General features: G+C 46.3%; 1 protein-coding gene across 1 annotated transcript in view; it reads left to right on the forward strand.

Moving 5' to 3' along the window:
• The window catches only part of GABBR2 (gamma-aminobutyric acid type B receptor subunit 2), a 369,057-nt gene that overhangs the window by 100,544 nt on the left and 248,617 nt on the right, over nt 1-19,896 (forward strand). The window contains exon 2 of the mRNA XM_032634226.1: nt 11,155-11,292. Coding sequence (XP_032490117.1) covers nt 11,155-11,292 — 138 coding nt within the window. The remainder of the gene's footprint in view (nt 1-11,154; nt 11,293-19,896) is intronic.

A 19,896-nucleotide genomic window follows, 5' to 3' on the forward strand; every position in this document is an offset into this window, starting at 1 on the left:
GTGTGAAAAACTCAAGATGGCTGGAGTTAATAAGCTCTTTGGGACAGAGCTACAGCTACGGTTACTTTTATTTCAGACTGTATCCACCAGCAGGGATTGTATGCAGCAGTAATTTCGTCCAGCCAGTATGTACTGAACACCTGTTTGGAGCCAGGCCCTTTGTGGGCACAGGGGAACAGAGGGGATGAAGACCACCCAGTGCAGCAAATCTGAGTTATATCTGGTCATGTCCCTTGAATTTTGGTTTGACGTCAGTGTCCTGAATGATAGGGGAACACATTTTAAATGTACAGCATAATTTCTTTCTACCTTTTCCCCTAATCTTTTTTTGTCTCTCTTCAAACTCTTTTTACCTTTCTGTAATAGTTTCCTAGGTGTGTTGATTTTCTTGTATTTCAGGCTTCTTATAGCAGGTGGTTAAGAATGTTACTGGTCAATGCGGTCTAATTATGGTAACAAACACCCTTATGTTCCAGTGGTTCAAAGTATTAAGATGATTTCTTGCTCATGTCATAGTCAAATGCAGGTCAGAGGGTGTGTTGGTTGGGTCCTCTGGGAAGCAGATGCCCAGAGCTAGACGTGGATTGGGAGCAATGCTCACGAAAGAAAGAGGGGAGAGAGCAGGGGAAGGCAGGGCAAGTCTTCAGAGTGTGGGCAGGTCTGCCACCTGTGAAAGGAGAGGGGGAAGGAAGGAGAGGTGAGTAGGAAGAGACTCGGGCAGTGGTGCAGCTCTGATGAAGTCTCAGCCAGACCAAAGGGGCTTAAGATTGTCCATAGTTGAGTCTTGTGCTGACCAGAAATGGTAAGCATCTGTTTGGCTGCTGTGCTCAGTCAAGGGTTGAAGTTGCCTGCAAAGAGCGAGACATTATACTGAAGGCATTGCTCCCGGAGTCTGTCACCTTGGGAGGCTGTCCTCCTTGTGACAGTTTCTCTGACAGTCGCGGTGCCCCTCCATGACGGGCTTAAGGATTTGGGGTTGGGGGATGTTCTAGGTCCTTGGAGTCTTCCCCACTGACATTGTGGATGGAAAGAGAGCATGGAGAACCTATGGGAAGGCTTTATAGGCCAGTCCTGGGCATAGTGCCCATCACCTTTGCTCACATTGCATTGCCCAGAACTCAGTGGTCACACCTAGTTGCAAGGAAGGCTGGGGAGTTAGAGTGTCACTGTGTGCCCAGGGAGAACAGAATCCCAAGTCTTCTTGTTACTCACTGTGTAAAGCTTTGGACAAATTACTCACCTCTCTGACCCTCAGCTTCTTCATCTATTAAAATATGGATAATAATAGGACATGCTTCATGGTGTTGTTGAGGATTGAGTTAATAAATACTAAAAAATTATACTAGTGCCTGGCATAAATAAATGTTGCATAGGGATTGCTGTGCTATTATTACCGTTCTTAGTTCCAAATTAAATATGTCAGTAAACATTTCTTCAGTGACTACTCTGTTGAAGGAATTATATGTCACAGGGACTTAACTTGTTTCTCTCAGCACTTAGTGGATGCTCAGAAAATGTTTGAATGAATCAGTTTCAATGAAAAAACAATATAGTTTGTTGAATTCAGTTGGCCATGGTGCTGGGCTAATTTTTAACATGATTAAGCAATAATAAATGTTAAGTCCTGTGCTTTTGGCTCAGAAAGTCAATCACAGAAGAACAGAAAGAGATGAACTTAAATGAGTGAGAAAGCATCTTGAGTGTGAAAAGCCTACCAGTTTAAAAATGAGTTTCTGTCTTTATAAACGTAATATGTGCTTTAGGAAATTCAAGTAAAACAAATAAGTACAGACAAGAGAGTTTTAAAAAAATCACTCAAAATCTCTCAGTCTTTAACATGAGATGACTCCCATTCCAGACATCTCTCTGTGCAGATGTTATAAGTAGAGAGGTGGACAGAAATAATTTTATAAAAAGGTCATTATTACATGCTATTTAAAATTAATGTTAAATTTTATTTATCTGAATGTAACAAGCAAATAAGGAAGAGTAAAGCAGAAGGAATTGCTTAACATTAAACAGTTTTGCCTTCGCTACAGAAAATATTTGGTTTTAAAATATCTAAGAGTAATATAATAAAAGATTACGAAGAGCAGTGAGGTTAGAGTCCCAGCTTTTAAACTCTGGTTTTCCACTTTAGATGGTATCCATTAAAGTCCTTGTATGGAAGGAGAGGAAATTAGCAGTCTCACAACTCCTTTTTCCTCCTCCGCCTTCTGAATTTTAGTTTACATTATTATCTTTACATTGCTGATTGTTTCATGTTAAATGGGTCCAGCTCTTGCAATCATTCCTTTTTATCACAAGCCCTCCTTTCCTGAGATCTATACTTTGATTCATCTGTGGTTGGCTGGATTTTATCATCAAGTAGTCTCTCTTCCTCCCTCCCTCCCTCCCTCCCTCCCTTCCTTCCTTCCTTCCTTTCTTTTTTCTTTCCAAGAAAGGTTCATAGGTGTTTTGTTACCAAGATTACACATGCTGATTTACTAATTTTTGCCGACAGCAAACTCTGCATGAAGTAGGGACCAAACAGAAGGATTGTCGTCTGAGTCTGCATTAATGGAAGTGTATGCTCAGAATGCGAGAGGTGATCATTTCATTCATTTTAGCATTGTGGCTAGGGATGGTCTGAACAAATCAATAAGAAAAAGACAAACGATCCAACAGAAAAGTAGGCAAAGTCACCAGTCCAAAAGAGGAAGTAGAAACACATACAAACATGTGGAAAAGTGGCTTATGCTCTTTAATAATCAGGAACATACAAACTAAAACGACATATCCAATACCCACAAGATTGGCAAAAAATAAAGTTGATGAGGATGTGGAGTAATGAGAGATCTCAAACACTGCTGGTGGGAGGGTAAATGGATAAAACCACTTTGACAAAATGTGGGAAATCTTGTGATTCAGTGATTCCATTTCTAGGTTTATACCCTAGAGAAGCTCTACATATGTGTGCCAGAAGACATGTATAGAAACATTCAGCTGTCTTGCTTACAGCAGCAACTAAACGAAACACTGGAAACAACCCAAGTGTCCATCAGGGGGAATTAACAAATAAACCATGGCCTGTTCACACAATGGAATACTACACAGCTATCAAAATGAATGAGCTATAGCTTTGTTCAGCAACAGAAATCTCACAAACATAATGTGAAGCCATAAAAGCAAGTTTCAGGCATGATTCCACTTATATATACATTCAAAACAAGTAAAATTAAATGATACAGTATTTAGGAAACATACATATGATAAACAATAAAGAAAAGCAAGGAAGGGTAAACACAAAATTCAGACTAGGGGTTCTTCCTGGTGAAGGAGGGTTATGGGCAGGGTGGGCACACAGGAACTTCAGCATAAACTGGGTATTGGGTATACTGTATGTTCACATTACTATTTTTCATACTTTATATAAGTTATATGTATATGTGTATATATATATATTCTATTCTATAAGTGAAATATTTCATAATAACAAATTCTTATTTAAAATAAAACAGTGCTCTGACGTGACACTGCCGGAGATGGAATCCTTACCATTTATGTGACTTGGGGCAAGTTTTTTAACTTCTCTGAACCTCAGTTTCCCTTTCTGTGAGATGGAAATAATAACGGTACCTACCTTACATAACACTGTGAGGAATGAATAGAATAATTTATATGAAGTTCTTATTACCATGCTTGACACATAGTGAGTGTACAACACACGTTAGCTTGTGTTACTTTTCTGTGTAGGGCAGATGGAGGTATTTGGGGGTGCATCCAGGAAATATCTGTCCTCTGAAACCACTCCCAAGGATGCCCACGTACAAGAAGGGTGTGAAACTATATCATACGGGATGATTAGAAGAGCTAAGGGTCGTTTGGCCTGAAAGCATCTTGTGGAGGCAGGCTGGCTGAGTTTAGGTATCTGAGGGGCTCTCGTGGGGATGGAGGACTGTACGTGTTCTGTGAGGTTCTAGAGCAGGGGTGGGCGAACTACAGCCAGTGGTCCAAATCCAACTACTGCCTGTTTTGTAAATAAAATTTTATGGGATTGCAGCCATGTTCCTTCATTTATGTATTGTCTGTAGCTGCCTTTGTGCTCCAAAGGGTTGAGAAGTTGCAACAGAGACAATGTGGCCCACGGAGCTTAAAATATTTATTGCCTGGCCCTTTACGGGAAAAGTTTGCTGACCTTTGCTCTAGAATGAGAAGTTGCAACAGGGGATGCAAAAGCAGGGTGACTTCACGACCAACATAAGGACTTTCTAAGAAGCACCAATGGCAAAGTAGCTCCCTGGTGAGGGAGTGAGACCCCTGCCACTGGAGGGATGTAAGCAGATGCTGACCACTCCTGGAACAGCATGCACGGAGGAGGACTTTGTATCTGGGGCATGAGTTGTACATGTTAGCTTTTACATTCTCCTTCAATTCTGAAATTCTGTGCGGAGTAATTCCCAGTTTCAAATTGGTCGTTATTAACTCTGACATTTTCTTGGCATTTTTACATTTTAACGCTCAGCAACATTTTCTTTGAAAGTTTTCAGTCAAAAAAGTACTTTAATTCTTTAAAAATGAGATTTAAATGAAAATGAATTTTTTTTAATTTTTTTTGTGGTACACGGGCCTCTCACTGTTGTGGCCTCTCCCGTTGTGGAGCACAGGCTCCGGACACGCAGGCTCAGCGGCCATGGCTCACAGGCCCAGCCGCTCCGCGGCATGTGGGATCTTCCCGTACTGGGGCACGAACCTGCATCCCCTGCATCGGCAGGCGGACTCTCAACCACTGCGCCACCAGGGAAGCCCTGAAAATGAATTTTATTCTAGAGTTCTACTTTTTCATTAAAAAAAATTGATTTTCATGGCTTTTGGCTCTGTTCCCATTTATAGGTACTGAATTTTAAGAGCCTGTTATGTGTCCATTATGATTTCTTTGTGACAAGTCCATCTTGGGAGGGAAGGAGAAGAAGCCTTTGGAAGTGAAACAGGGGAAGGGAGTTTGGAGGAAGTGACCATGAGCTACTGGAGATGTGAGGTCAATGAAAGGCAAGGGGGAAAAATCCTGGAGAGAAGAGGGAGGGGGAGGGCAAGAGTTAGTGAGGCCCTACTGTGTGCCAGCCCATGTCCAGGTTGCAGGACTGCAGATCAGAGGCTGTAGCTGGTCATTTAGCCTTGAACTATTGCAGGAGAATGTGAACCACGATGGAATTAGCTCCCTGTCTGCTGTTCAGGTGTGGCTGTACCCTCCAGAAGGGAGTGGGGGGAGTTCCTAGTGGGGGAGGTGGGGAAAGTAGGGGAACATGATAAAGCCTGTAGCTTTCTTCCAGGACAGAAGAACCCCCTTATCTGGGCTCTGAGAGCAATTCATCAAAAAGCCAAATCGCTCAAAGACAACATGTCATAAATAATTTCTCAGAATTATGGTTTTGCCCAGTGACCAGCTCACTAAAAGCCATCTGACAGATACCTTAAATGGGGAATAGAAAAGCTTCAACATTTCCCTGGCTCATGAGGGGCAGGTCCAGCCCACAAGAAGAGGAAAGTAATAAACAAGCATTAGGGGAACATCTCCAATCGCAGCATTTAGGAAGGACTGAAATGTGAAATACAGTTGAAATTGACTTTCACTTGAGCCTCAAGAACAAATCCTTGTGAAATAGCCATGTGAAGTGTCTGAAAGGAACCCCTTGGGAAACTCAAACTTAGAGAAATTCCCCAATGGTTTGTTGAATTGGTCATCAGGCAAACTGATGTGCAGTGGATGAACTTTCAGCGAGTAGCTTGTAGTGTGTGCTCACGTGACTGGCTCATCCAGCCTTGCCTGCGGGACACCCACCTGCACTTCCCTAGGCCAGAGACAAAAGTCATACACAGGCAAGGACCTCTGGGGTCATCTCCTTTGTGGTTTTCAAACCTTATTTTGTGACTATCCATGAAATCCTCTTTTCAAATTAAGTATTATGTGGCCCCTTGAAGCTGTATATAGAACAGGTAAAGGAGAACTGCAGGTGGAAATGAAGGTGAGGAACCCAGAGCTCCTCTCACTGGACCCCAAACATCTTTGCTGGGTCATAGGGCCCTGCTGGACTGAGTGTAAAAACCTCCATGCTGGTCCAGCCACAAAAATTAAGCTTAGGTCAACTGGAGAGCCTGTCTATTGGGGACACTAACCATGTCAGCTAAGAAGAGACAGTATTAGAAATGAGGATGAGGGACAGTAGCATCTCAAATGGGACAGGTACGTCCATGTGATTTTTACTTTGTTATTCACTGCAAACGTGCTCTCTAGGGGAGCTGGGGAAGCACCCTTCTTCTGTCCTTCTGACTTGCTTCCCGTCTTTCTCCCCTTTTCTCTTTTTCTTTCTTACTTGGTGCCCAGTAGGTTGTTTATCCTGCCTCAGGTCAAGAGTGCTGATCAGGAAGAGGCCTGGGCTTGCAGCACTAACCTGGGGGAGAATGGTCCTTTCTAGAATGCTGCTGACTTTTCCCTTCCCTTTGCCCGTTAAGCTGAGTTCTCTAAACTGTTGAGAAAGCTCTGAACTGGGGATCCCGAAGTCCCTCCCCTAATCCTGAAAGGACAGTGGATAAGTCCCCTTCACCTCTCTAGTCATCATTGCCTGCATCTGAAAATGAGGGTGCCAGGCTGGCTGGGTTAGTAATGCTCACACCTTTGGCTCTTACACACCAGTAAAGGCTAAAGGGACGGGGCTCCAGGGGACATGGAACAGAAATGTACATAGGGTAGAAAACATTTTATTTTGCTGCGTTAGGGTATTAAAAACAAAATCCTGCTACTGTCTGCAATTTTATAACAGAAAAACGTTTCAACACCGTACAGACCACGAAGGATCTTATTTTTAAATTAAGGATAGTTCTCTAAATGGAATACATTTAACGTTAAGGAAAATCTCACTGTGTTATTCTAATTTTTCTCATTTTACTTCACCACATTACTTTTCTATTGATGCTGTAACAAATGACCACAAATTTAGTGGCTTAAACCACAACCGTGCATTGTCTCACCATTCGTGGGCCAGAAGTCCAGACCTGCATGACTGTGCCGAGCCCTCTGCTCAGGGCTTTCGAAGGCCAACATCAAGGAGTCAGCTGGGCTGGTTCTTATCTGGAGGCCCGACTATTCAGGTTGTTGGCAGAATTCAGTTTTTTGCAATTGTAGGACTGAGGTTCCCCCTTCAACTTCAAACCAACAATGGCACATCAAATACATCTCATGCTTTGAATCTCTGATTTCCCCGCTGCTGTCAGCCACAAAAACTTCCCTGCTTTTCAGGGCTTGTGTGAATACATTGGGCCACCTGGATAACACTTTAAGGTCAGCTGATCATTAACCTTAACTACATCTGCAAAGTCCCATTTGCCGTGTAACATTGACATATGCATGAGAGTAAGACCAAGGGGGTCATGGGAGCCAGAATTCTGCCTTCCACACGGTTTGGTGAAAACTGAGTCAGATAAACTTTTGCAGCTCAAATACCAGTGGTCAAATATGCTCAGATTTTTAAGATGACTTATTCAGAAAGTATATATTTGTGAGAAGCCAGGGCATCATTATTAATGAAGAGTCTTACAGGGACTAGGTACTGGAGAAATGTTCACTGAGCAAACAGGTATTAATAAGTTCATTGTTGCTAATATTATTTTAATGCAGCTTTGATTATAAATCTTGTGGTACTGTATCATCATTGTCATTAGTACAGATTACAAAGCAAGCTAAAATCATTACAGGAATATATTAAAATGGAAAATGATTCAGTAAATCATGTTAGAAACAATTAAAGCATGAACTACTGTGTTATATCCACTTGTGCTCCACCGAGGGTGGGAAGTGTTGCTTTCAATCAAGAAACAGGAATGGGCTTCCCTGGTGGCGCAGTGGTTGAGAGTCCGCCTGCCGATGCAGGGGACACGGGTTCGTGCCCCGGTCCGCGAAGATCCCACATGCCGCGGAGCGGCTGGGCCCGTGAGCCATGGCTGCTGAGCCTGCGCATCCGGAGCCTGTGCTCCGCGACGGGAGAGGCCACAGCAGTGAGAGGCCCGCGTACCACAAAAAAAAAAAAAAAAAAAAAGAAACAGGAACAATTAATAGAGGGCCCCAAGAAGCAATAAGAATTTCATCTTTCTTCCCCCCCGACCTCCCTCCTTCCTTCTTTCTTCCTTCCTTTCCATCTTTCTCTCCTTCTGTCTTTCTTGGCAAGAAAATTAACTCGGCCAATTTTAAAATTAAATTAAAATTTTTAAATTGAATCATTTCCTGAATCTCTCCAGGGTACTATCCAAACTCTCTAGGCTGGCGTTCAGAGCACTCCTTAGCCTTAGCCCAGGCCACTTTGCCCTCATCCTCAGTCTTACGCACCCCTGCCCCCAGAGCCCTCCCTGGTGCTTCCCCATGGTGCCTCTGCCCCAGCACTGAGCCCTGTCCATCACATGCTGGGGCCACCTGTGCCCCTATCTCACTGGGCAGTGAGCTCTCTGAGGCCAGGAACTGAATCAGACTCATGTTTCTATTCCTCTTGACGCCCACCGTGGATCTCAGTCCAGCATCTCTCAAATAGACAAGGAGAGAGCAACAAATGTTAACCCACTCTGGTCCCACATTATGGTCACTTGAGGGGAAGGGGTGGGGAGACAAAGTAAGACAAAAATAAGGAGAGACACATGGAAGTAGAAAGAGAGGGGAGAAACAGATGCAGGGAGGTCAGAGGGCCCCCTCAGGCATCCAGCAGATCCTTACTAAGGCGCCTGTATAAGCTCTGGGGAAACAGCAGTAGAAACAATGACCAAAAAGCCTTGTCCTCAGAGGGCTTACATTTTAATTAAAGGACAGTCAATATGCAGACAAACAAAAATAGACAAGATGATTTCAGATAATTTTAGGAGCTATATTAGGGCATAAACTAGGGTGGCACCTTAGAGAGTGACGGGGGGTGAGGACCATTTTGGGTAGGGCAGCAGTGATGAATTCCCTAAGGAGGTAAGGGCTAAGCTGAGACTTGAATGATGAGGAGTGAGCCATGCTGAGAGCCGGGTGAATATTATTCCCAGCAAAGAAAACAGCAAGTGCAAAGGCCCAAAGGCAGGAAGGAAATTGCTTTTCCTTTCAGGGATCAAAAAGGAGGCTGGTAAGGCTGTACTTGGTGAGCAAGGAAGAGAGTGGAGGGAAATCAGGTCAGAGTGGGAGGCAGGGCTGGATCTTGTGGCTTCCTGCATCTATTATGATAAGGATGGTGAAGAATATCATACCAAACTTGTAAATAATATTAAATCGTTATTATATAACCAGTTAGCCTAACACTTAGAGCGTTTTCTAACAGCCCTTCCTTAGGGTCATCTGACTAGGGGAATTTAAGGCATCTAACAATTCTCTAAAATTGATAAGATGTGCTGGTTTTCAGTGATTTCTTTTTCTGTCCCCAAAGGTGATAGTTTTATTGCCGTATAGGACACTAACCAGTTTTGTATCTAACTTAGCAATCTTATTTTTTATTTTGCATTCACTATAAAAATCCCTGTTTCCCAAATTTTCTTTTGAATCGACTTTGTCATCCTGCAGATGCCCTTTATTAGTTAAATAAAAGATTGACATGTACCCACTATTGATTTTCATGAGAATTATGTTTTTAACCTTTTGAGAATTATATTCTGATAGGAGTTTGGGTTTTAAGTGCACAGAAAGCAGCAGAGTAAAAAGGGGACTAATTTATGTTTTACAAAGGGGCCTCGGACTGCTAGGTGATGAATGGGCTTGACTGGGTCTCAGGAGGAGCAAGACGCCCAGTTCGCAGCCAGTGGCTCTGTCCAGGGGAGAGCCGGCCACACGGCTTGATGAGAGTGATGGAAGTGGAGAAGAGGGAGGTGAGCCATAACTGACTCCCGATATCTGCAGACATTTGTCCTTGTTCATTTCCATAGCGGGTCACCAAGATCTGTTTTTCTTTCTCATATGCGAGCTCCTTGGCAGGGCTGTGTCCAATTTCTCTGTTTCCTCAGCATCCAGCCCTGGGCTGAACACAGAGTGGTGCTTGGCAAGTGTCTGCTGAACAGATTCTTCCCTTTAGATTCACCTCCTTCTCCTTCTCCTCCGCCTGCTTTTTTATTGTGATAAAATGTATATAACATAAAATGTGCCGCTTTATTTTTAGGTGTACAGTTCAGTGACATTAAGTACATTCTCACTGTTGTGCAGCCATCACCTCCATCCATTTCCGGAATGTTACCATCACTGAGAGTGTACCCATTGAACACTAACTCTCCATTTCCCCCTCCTCCAGCCCCTGGTAACCACTATCCTACTTTCTGTCTTTATGAATTTGACTATTCTAGGTACCTCACCTAAGTGGAATCATACATTTGTCCTTTTGTGTCTGGCTTACTTCACTTAGCATAATGTCTTCAGGTTTCATCTGTGTTATAGCATGTGTCAGAATTCCCTTCCTTTTTAAGGCAGAAAAATACTCCATTGTATGTATAAACCACAGTTTGTTCAACCATTCATCTCTTGATGGATATTTGGGTTGTTTACACTTTTTGGCTACTGTGAATAATGCTGCTAATGAACACGGGTGTACAGATATCTCTTTGAGTCCCTGCTTTCAGTTCTTGGGGGTATATACCCAGAAGCGGAATTCTGGATCATATAATAATTCTGTTTAATTCTGTTTTGAGGAGCTGTAGTACTGTTTTCTATTGCAGCTGCACCACTTTATATCCCTAGCAGCAATGCACAAAGATTCCACTTTCTCCACACCCTTGCCAATACTTGTTGTTTTCTGCTTTTTTGATAATAGCCATCCTAATGGGTGTGGATTTATCTTCTTTTAAAATATAGATGACCATGATGGGAGAGGCCCAGGGTGAGGAATTTGGGGGCCCGTTCCCTAGTGTGCTCTGAAGGGAGATGGCTGGGGAGCCTAAAGTCCTAGATTTGGAAGACACTCAGAGGGAGGAGAGCTGGGAAGAGGGGTACCAAGACCACACCTCACTGAGCTCACAGCATGGGCTCAGGACTGGTTTAAAGAGAGGCCTCACGATGAGAGAACTGAAAGCCAGGTTTCCCATGAGGAAGTTTTGTTCGTGTGAATCCACTGTCGGGCTCTTGTCGCTGGGGAAAGCTGTTTCTAATTTGGGCTTCTCTTTCTTTGTGTTGCTCCCCAGTGTGATAATGCAAAAGGGTTGAAAGCCTTCTACGATGCAATAAAATACGGGCCGAACCACTTGATGGTGTTTGGAGGAGTCTGTCCATCTGTTACGTCCATCATCGCAGAGTCCCTCCAAGGCTGGAATCTGGTACAGGTAAGGTCCGGGCCACCTTTGGTTGGGGAACTGTCTTTGGCCACCAGTCTTTCTCGGAAATGGTTCCTCGCCCAACATGGTTCCTAAGTTGCTCAGTTCAGACCTCCCATACTCTTTCCTGAATGATTACACAGCCTCCCACTGCCTCTACCTCCTGGCTTGATCCTCTGGCCTGTCCTGGCTGACACAGTGGGGCTCTAAAGGGTAGCCCTGACACCATCACTGTGTGTTTGAAATATTTCAGTGACTCCCTAGCCCGACTTTCAGGGCTGTCAACATCCAGCCAGTCTTCCTGTCCAGTCTCATTTCCTATCCCTGCCACTCACTCCATGCCTCCGCCCCTCTAAACAACGCACCTTTCCCCAAGTACACCCTAGACCTTCAGGCCTCAGAGACCTGCTCTCACTGTTTCTTTAACTAGATGATCCAAACCTCCGGCCCTCACTGAAATTATTTTGTCCACTAAGACTGCCTTTCTCCTTGGTTAAGCCTTTTCTGGGACTCTTGGCTGTTATTCACTCTTTACACTGGCAAATGTTATACGCTGTTGAATGTTGCACCAGTGAATGTATGGTCTGATATAGGTGAAACTCACCAATGCTAGCTGTTATTTAGAATGTGAGAGAGACGTGCAGAAAGATGAGACCCCACGATGAGTTGTGGCCCAGGAACATGTTTTACTTCTTTGCTTCATCCATCCATCCCTCGTCCATTCATCCATCCGTCATCCATTCATCATCCATTCATCCATCCAATAAATATAATGCAACTTACTGTGTGCCTGGAATTTGGGTAGACACTGAGGATATAGTGCTGAACAGGACAGACATGGTCCCTACCTGTTCAGAGCTTACATTCTAGGAGGGAGGCAGGCAATAAGCAAATAAACAATTAAGTAATCATACTAAGAGCAATACTTGTATAGTATGTATGTCGGGCTTACAACATACCAGACACTGTTCTGAGCACGTATTTTCATTAACTCATGTACTCCTTACAACTGTTGGTATTATGCTGTTGGTATTATCATCATCCCATTTTATAGATAAGGAGACCAAGGCATACAGAGGCTAAGTAACTTGCCCAAGGACCCTCAGCTCATAGGTAAGAGCCAGGATTTAAACTCAGGTAGTTTGGCCCTTGAGATAAGATTGCGGTAAGGCTAGGGTAGAGGTAAACAGGGTGATGGGATAAATAGTGGCCGCCTCGAGGCAGTCAGGAAAGGCCTCTTAGAGGAGGTGACAATTGAACTCAGACCTGAAGGGTGAGAAGGAGTTGGTTGGATGAAGAGTATTCCATGTCAGGATGGAATAGCAAATGCAGACAGCCTGTGATGGGAACAAACTTGGCTTGTTCAGGGAACGGAAAAGAGGGCAGTGGGGCTGGAGCATGGTGGGTGGGGAGTCAGGGTGGTGAGAATGAGAATGAAGGGGTGGGCAGGAGCCAGACCACAGGGGGATCTGGTTTCATTCTGCTCACATTGACTGACGCACTTTCTGAGTCCAGCCCTGCGTATATGGGGCGCTGGGGGTAGAGCCCCAAGCTCGTGCCCCAGAGGGGAGGTGGGAGGCAGCCATAGCAGAGCTGTGATAAGGGAAGAGTGGGGTCCCAGGGGAGAGCCACCCACCCACTCAGCCCTGGGTTCAGGAAGGCTTCTCAGGGGAGGTGATGGGGAGCTGGCTGCAAAGGAGGAGAGGGCGTTGGACAGCTGGAGACGTGGAGGAGAGCGCTGCTGGCAGAGGAAACTGGGCATGTAAAAGCAGGAGGTGGGAAGGAGTGTGGGCTTGGAGAGCAGTGAGTCATTCTCCGTGGCCGGAGCAGGCCATGCTGAGGGTGGGTGGATGCAACAGTGGATGAGGCCAGAAAAGCAGCTCAGCGTGTTTTGGTGCAAACCTAACCACGTAGCTGGAAACCAGCACGGTTCAATGTGCCTGGCTTCCAACCCTGCGGTGCCCACAAACAGCCGTGAGACCTTGGTGGAGTCATGCACCTTCTCTGCCCTTGAGCTTTCTCTCCTGAGTACTGAGGAGCACGCCAGACTCCTGCTGGTCAGGGCCAGGCACTGCCTCTCTGAGCCTCAGCCTCCCATCTGTAAAAGCAAGGTAATAAGAGGACTGACCTCATAGGGCTGCTGTGTGGGCTAAATTATTAAACAGGGATTAGAACTGTGCCCTGGCATGTCCTAAGCACTAAGTGTTTCTTGTTTTATTGTTGTTGACACCCCTGCCCCGTCTCCTGCTACTCCCTGAGTTGATTGCCCCAACTACTTAGCATTCCTTGTCTTTCCTGAAACGCTGTTCCCACCACTTGAAACATCCCCTTCTCCCCATGACCTGTATGTCAAGTCCTACCTATTCTCAGAGGCCCAGCTTAAATGCTGCCTCTTCCAGGAAGCCTTTTCTTATTGCACTATTTAAAGTAGCCCTCTAGAAATTCTTTCTCTCACTTCCCCCTGTTTACTTCTAGCAGAGCATGTACACAGCCCACCCCCGCAAGCCTGTCTGCCTTTCCCCCTCTTATGGCTTTGCAGATGTGGGGATGTATTTAGTTGAGCTATGGATTCCTTGAGAACAGAAACAAGGCCTGAGTTACTCCTGTTTTTCCTGGTGCCTAACACTTCACAGACCTTATTAGATGTTGAATGGTCAGAGGGAGGGAGGGAGGGAGGGAAGGGTCTGCAGATGGATATTTTGCCCAGATGTGAGAGAGCAAGCTCCCTGTAAAATCCCCACCCAGAGGAATCCAGGGAGCTTCCTGACCTTCTCTGAGCCTCATTTAGAACTGTCTGCCCCTCAGAATTCTCTAGGAGCTGTAGGAGCAAGCACACTGTTGCAAACTCCTGGCTTGGCAGCTAAAGCTCCCCAGCCTCAGCGTGCAAAAGAGGGCCTCCAGCCTAGAGGAGCTGACAAGACAGAAACTTGGGTTATGAGAGGTGGGGTGTATTATGTATTGCTGTGTAACAAATCACCTTAAAATCTAGTGGCTTAAAACAACAATAATCATTTATTATTCCATTACTTCTGTGGGTCAGGAATTCAGACCCACAGAATGGCTTGCAACTGCTCCAAGATGTTTGAGGTCCAGCTGGCAGATTTGGAGGCTGGGGGCCAGCATCATCTGAAGGCTTGCTTGGGGCTGGAGGGTCTGCTCCCAGCATGGTCCCCTCACATGGCTGGCAAGTTGGGGCTTCCCCGTGGGGGCCTCTCCATAATGCTGCTAGAGGGTCCTCCTGGCATGGCAGCTGGCTTCCCCCAAAACGAGTCATCTAGGAGACCAAAGTAGAGACTGCAGAAGTTTTTAGGATCTAGCTTCAGAGTTTGCATATCATTATTTCTGCCATATTCTATTGATCACAAATTTAGCTCTTATTTATGAGGGAGAGGACTATATAAGCTATAGCAGGAGGTGAAGATCACTAGGGACCATCTTGGAGGCTGGCTTCCACAGGAAGGAGGAATTCTGGGAGGAAAGCGAGAGTCAGGTTGCCCAGCAAGGGAGGCTAGATGCTGAGTCCCTTCTCTGTTTTGCTGAACTCCTGCTCATCCTTCAAAACCCTGGATAGGTACTGCTTCCTCTGTGATGCCTTTCCTGATCTCTTTCCTTCTGTGCCTCCCATCCCTAAGTGAATTAATTGTTCCCTCCTCAACAATGCCTTCTCAGTGGGGGGTCATCTCCCTCAAGGGGGTGAAAATTCATTATTGTGGGAAGAGGGCAAAAAGTCTCACTCTTTTTATGTATAATGCACAGGTACACATATGGTGCATAAACGGATATATAGTATATCTGTGGTATTACAATTTCATGAGTGGGGTGGGATTAGGAAAAAATGCTTAAAGGTTTCTTAGGAGAGTGATAGTGAAAAGAAGATTGAGGAACGTGTGTGGTTCTACATCACTTCTATATTGCATATGGTGTTCCGTTATTAAATGAATTACGTTCTGTGGAGAATAGTTTATTCTATATCTGGGTGTTCCCTACTAGACTGTAAGCTTCTTGGGGGCAGGGACTCTTGTTTTCTTCGCCCCTTAGTTGCCAGCGCCTCGCACAGGGCCTAGTACCCCAGTAGGTCCTCACTGAGTGCTAAACTGAACTAAGTGCAGGGGGTAGACTGGGAGCCTGAAACCCTCCATGGCAGAGTTTCTCACAATGTGGACTTGACCATGGGGAGGCCGAGGACTTGGGAGAAAAATGCAGATCCTCAGCCTCCACCTCAGCAGAATTCCTACGTGTTGCTGACAGGCTCTTGTGGGTGATTCTCGTGCTTAGTCCACCACTGCCCTAGGCATCTGCTACCAGACACCTGGGCAGATCCAGGGCTCCGGCTGTGCACAGATGAGGGACACTGAGGGGCTAAGAACTGGACGGTGCCCAGCAGTTTGGAGAGTTCTGGGGACCTGCATCACAGGGTGAGCCAAGGAGAACAGACTTCTCCCAGCCTGAGAAGTCAAGCAGGGGGATGTAGGAGCAAAGATGTGGGTCCTGATGGAGGGTGGCCCTGGAAGATTTCTCCCTCCCCCCACTCTTGGGGAACACAGCCCCATTTGCTAACACAGGACCAGATTCCGGGGACCTCCCGCCCATTCCCCACCTCCTGGAGGCTGAGCTTGTTTGAAGAGATGGTAGAGGACTGGGGTGAGTGGGTCTGCTGTCGCCCAAGGGATTTGATCAATCCCTTAACTTATTCAAAACTGGGCTCCGAAACAGAGTTTCACAGATGGGAAAATGCATGTAATTTGTGTAATTGAAAAGGAGCACCGACTGCCTTTTGGGGGAACAATGCTTTCTGGACAGAGACAGCCTGGGATGTGTAATCAGTTGTTTCTGTTTCCTGGTACTACAAAAATAGGGATTTGCGCCACAAAGGGGTGAAAATTTACCCTGGTGCTAAAATCAGTTAAATTTAACTTTTGCTTTTTGCTGGGCTTCTTGATTCATGGTTGCTGTGTTGAGAGACTAATATTGTTTAAGTCGTGATGTGAGTCACTGGGAGCGTCAGCTCCTCCAGCTAGACGCGAGGACCTTCATGGAGTCCAGGGCGTGCAGTGCAGGCTCTGTCCCTGTCCTCCTGGTCAGACCCCGCCCAGGGTCGGGGCTCAGATCTGGGCCTCACGCTGGGAGAGACCCACCAGGGCATAGCCTGGGAGGCATCTGCGGAGAGTCAGGTTCTGGCTGTTGGAGAGCTGAGCATGTTCAGACTGGAGAACATGCAGGGCGCTGGGGAGGAGGGAGAAATCTTAGCCTCCAGACCTGCATGGCTCTTTGAGAGATTTTGCTGGGTCTCTGAGGTGTAGGTGGGGAGATGCAGGAGCAAGGCTGAAGTTAGAGGGGAGCAGGATCCTCTACTCCCTGTAAGCAAGCCTTTGCTGCTGGAGGCATCCGGCGTGGAGCAGGCTGCCTGGCCGTGAAGTCGTGAGGTCCCCTTGCCGGAGGTTCCCCGAACATTCTAGTCTCATCCAGTCCCACTGTTGCTGAGATTTAATCCATAGAGTAGGCATACACCAGGTTGCTGGCTCTCACACTATATGGTGAGAGTCATTTATAGGGGCCACGGATATGCTTGTGTTAATGCAGATTCCCGAGCTCCATTCTGAGCAGGTCCAGATTAAGGGATTCATCAAATCCTTAAAGGACTGTGGACGCCACTTCTCACCCCCGCTGCCATTTCAGTACCAGCAGTTCAGGTGATGTGGATGCAGTTGGTTCCTGGGAACTTGCTTGGGCCAGGTGATCTCTAAGTCCTGCTCATCTCTCAGACATCAGGACTCTGACAAGTGCTGCTGGTCCACAGAATTTCAATTTACACAGCCCCTGTGGGAAAGGGGACATAGAGGAGACAGCAGGGGATGCTGCTGGGGCAAACACCCCCGGGACAAAGCCCACAGCCTGTGGTGTGGCCAAAGGTGCCCCTTCATCTTGCTCCTCTCTTTGCCACCCACCTGTTCCTTTATATGCCACCATCCACTTACAGGCTGTTCCCTCTGCCCGTGGTCTCTCCACCTGGCAGGGTGCAGTTTGGCTGCCCCTTCCTCTGTGGAGCTTCCCGTTCCTTCCCCTGTGCTCCTTTACCTGCAGAGCCCTCGCATGGTGTTTGCTGCCCTGTGTCTGCGCCCGCCCGGCCTCGAGCCGCCCTAGGGCAGGGTCTGGTGCAGTCCTGACTTAGATGCTGAGGGGTACCTGGGCATGTTTGCTGACAGAGGGCTGGATGCCTGCCTTCGAGGCCTCAGTCTCATCCCTAACGATGAGGGCAGATCATCAGAGCCTGCCAGACTTAGAGGAACCCAAGGGCTTTCCAACTGCAGCCCCTTGGTAAAAGGACATAAAGGGCACCTGAAATGATCTCTGGCATGGCCTCAGCTCCCATCTCCCATCTCTGGCCCTGATGCTTTTGAACTAATGTGCTTCCTTTGGAAATGTTTTCAGACTTCCTCAGAATCCTTTCCTGGGAGATCTGAAGGGGGCTTGCTTCTGACCCTGCCTTGCACATTCTTGGAGAAGTTCTACAAAGCTCCCACCAACATAGTCTGTCCTTCTGAAAGCATGGAGCCTGGGGAGCAGCAGGATTTGGCGCTGGGTGGGGAAGATGGAGGCAGGGTAGCTTGAACAAGAGATGGAGGCAAAGCCAGCAAAGGTACAAGAGATGTGGCCAGCGGGAGTTCATACCCTAAGAGCAGGACAAAACTCCTTCCTTCTTGGGAGTGAGATGATAGTTGTCTCAGCTTGCAGAGAGAAATAGCCTTGCTGATGAAAGTAAAGTCAGATTCCTGAAGGGATAAAGGGCTGCTCGCAGGAAGTTGCAAACACTGTTTCATCAAGAACCGCATCCCGCAGAGCCTGTCCTTTAAAAAGGCAGCTGCAGCAGATTATTAAATCGTAGATGCACTTCTCCTGGCACCATCCCAAGCCTCCCCTCGGCAGCCCACCCTGCCTCCTGGCCTGCCTTGTCATTCCCTCGAGGACCTTCCTGGGCAGGAACATTTCAGTTTGTGTGATGGGGTTGTCTCCTTGGCCAAGCTCATGTGAGGGAGTGGAAGTGAGGAGGGCATGTGGACAGGAGAACCTTGACTCTGTGTAACTGTTGGCACATCTAGGACGTGATTTCTGAAAAAGCTAAGTCTCTGTGTAACTGTTGGCACATTTAGGGCTTGATTTCTGAAAAAACTAAGTCATGCTTGGTTTTGACATTTAAAAAACCAAATCTGTGAAAACCCTCAAATCAAGCCCTTTGCTATTTACTGAGTTCCAACATAGCTCTAAACTATCGGTCGATGCCATTTCCTTTATAGGAACAGAAATTTTGTCATCTGACTTGATTTTCTCATGTGATTATCTTATTAAAACTGTAGGTTGCCTGAGAAATCAAAAGATTGTTTCTTACTTAGCTGTGGTTTGTGGAATTTGAGGTAGATTCATAGAAAGACATAAGGTCTTAGCAATCATTGGGTCCAGTCTCCCTGTTGCACAGACTGGGAAGCAGAGGCCCAAAGTGGGTAGGATCTTACCCAAGTTCTCACAGTAACAGCAAAGCTGGGTCCCATGGCTCACTCTCCAGTGCTTTGTAATTACACCATGGTCTTATTTTATCTTTCTCAGCCTCACTTTTCTCTTACGTAAAATGGGAATAGCAAATTAGCCTAATATGTTTTGTGCAGTTGTGAGAATCAGTGAAGGCTTTTCATCTTTTAGGTGAAAGCACCTTTATAGACTACAAAACAGTAGCTGCTGGTACAATGTTATGATATAATAATGTTACAATGACAAGGACTCCTCCCCAGGAGCAGACCTCCAATTATAGCCCCTGTTTTGCATCAACAGCAAAGGTTATTTACTCTAGCACTGCAGACCCTGAAACTTAAGGCGTCAGGGGCAATGTAGGGGTTCTTCAGCAAGACACTCAAGGTGCACATAACGTCTGCTTCTCAGCCCCCAAGAGTCAAAACCCAGCAGGCCAGAACTCCACCACTGCCCAGCCCATGTGGCTGCCACACCCTTGCCGTGGAGTGACGGAGCCTGTGGACCTGATCGAAAAGCACTCAGGAGCCACAGTGTGATTAGCCACAGTTGGAAACTTCGCTGCCACTGCTGCTGCTGTGCTACTCTCTAAGAAAGAGAATGGAGGCCAATAATCCAGGGCGGGTTGGAGCCATTTCTTGGCGCCGGTCTCTTGAGGGGCCATTTAGCACATTAATAATCTATGAGGTGCTTCCACCTTCTGGATTCATTAAAAAAAAAAAAAAAAGGTGGAGGAGGAAAAAGAGAAGAAATATTAAAGGCATGTATTATGGGCCAAGTAGAGGGGGAGGGAGAGACCCTGAGGACTGGAGACTATGGATAGGCCTTCCTGGCCGTGACATTGGATGCCAGTAAAGTAAGGTTCTGGGAGCAGGTGGAGTGTCATACATGAAGGGAGGGAAGGTTGCTAGCTGTTGGTTTGCATACAAATGGGCAGGAGGAAGCATGAGCCCTCAGCAGGGCTCCAGCAGAATGCATTGATCTTCTGTGGGGAAAGGGAAGTGTTCTGTTCTCATTCATTCATGCTCATATTTATTTATTCATTCCTTTATTCAACAAGTGCAGTGCCTGCTGTGTACTCTCCCAGACCAGTGC

The sequence above is a fragment of the Phocoena sinus genome, chromosome 6 (assembly GCF_008692025.1).
Source record: "Phocoena sinus isolate mPhoSin1 chromosome 6, mPhoSin1.pri, whole genome shotgun sequence".
Taxonomy (NCBI): domain Eukaryota; kingdom Metazoa; phylum Chordata; class Mammalia; order Artiodactyla; family Phocoenidae; genus Phocoena; species Phocoena sinus.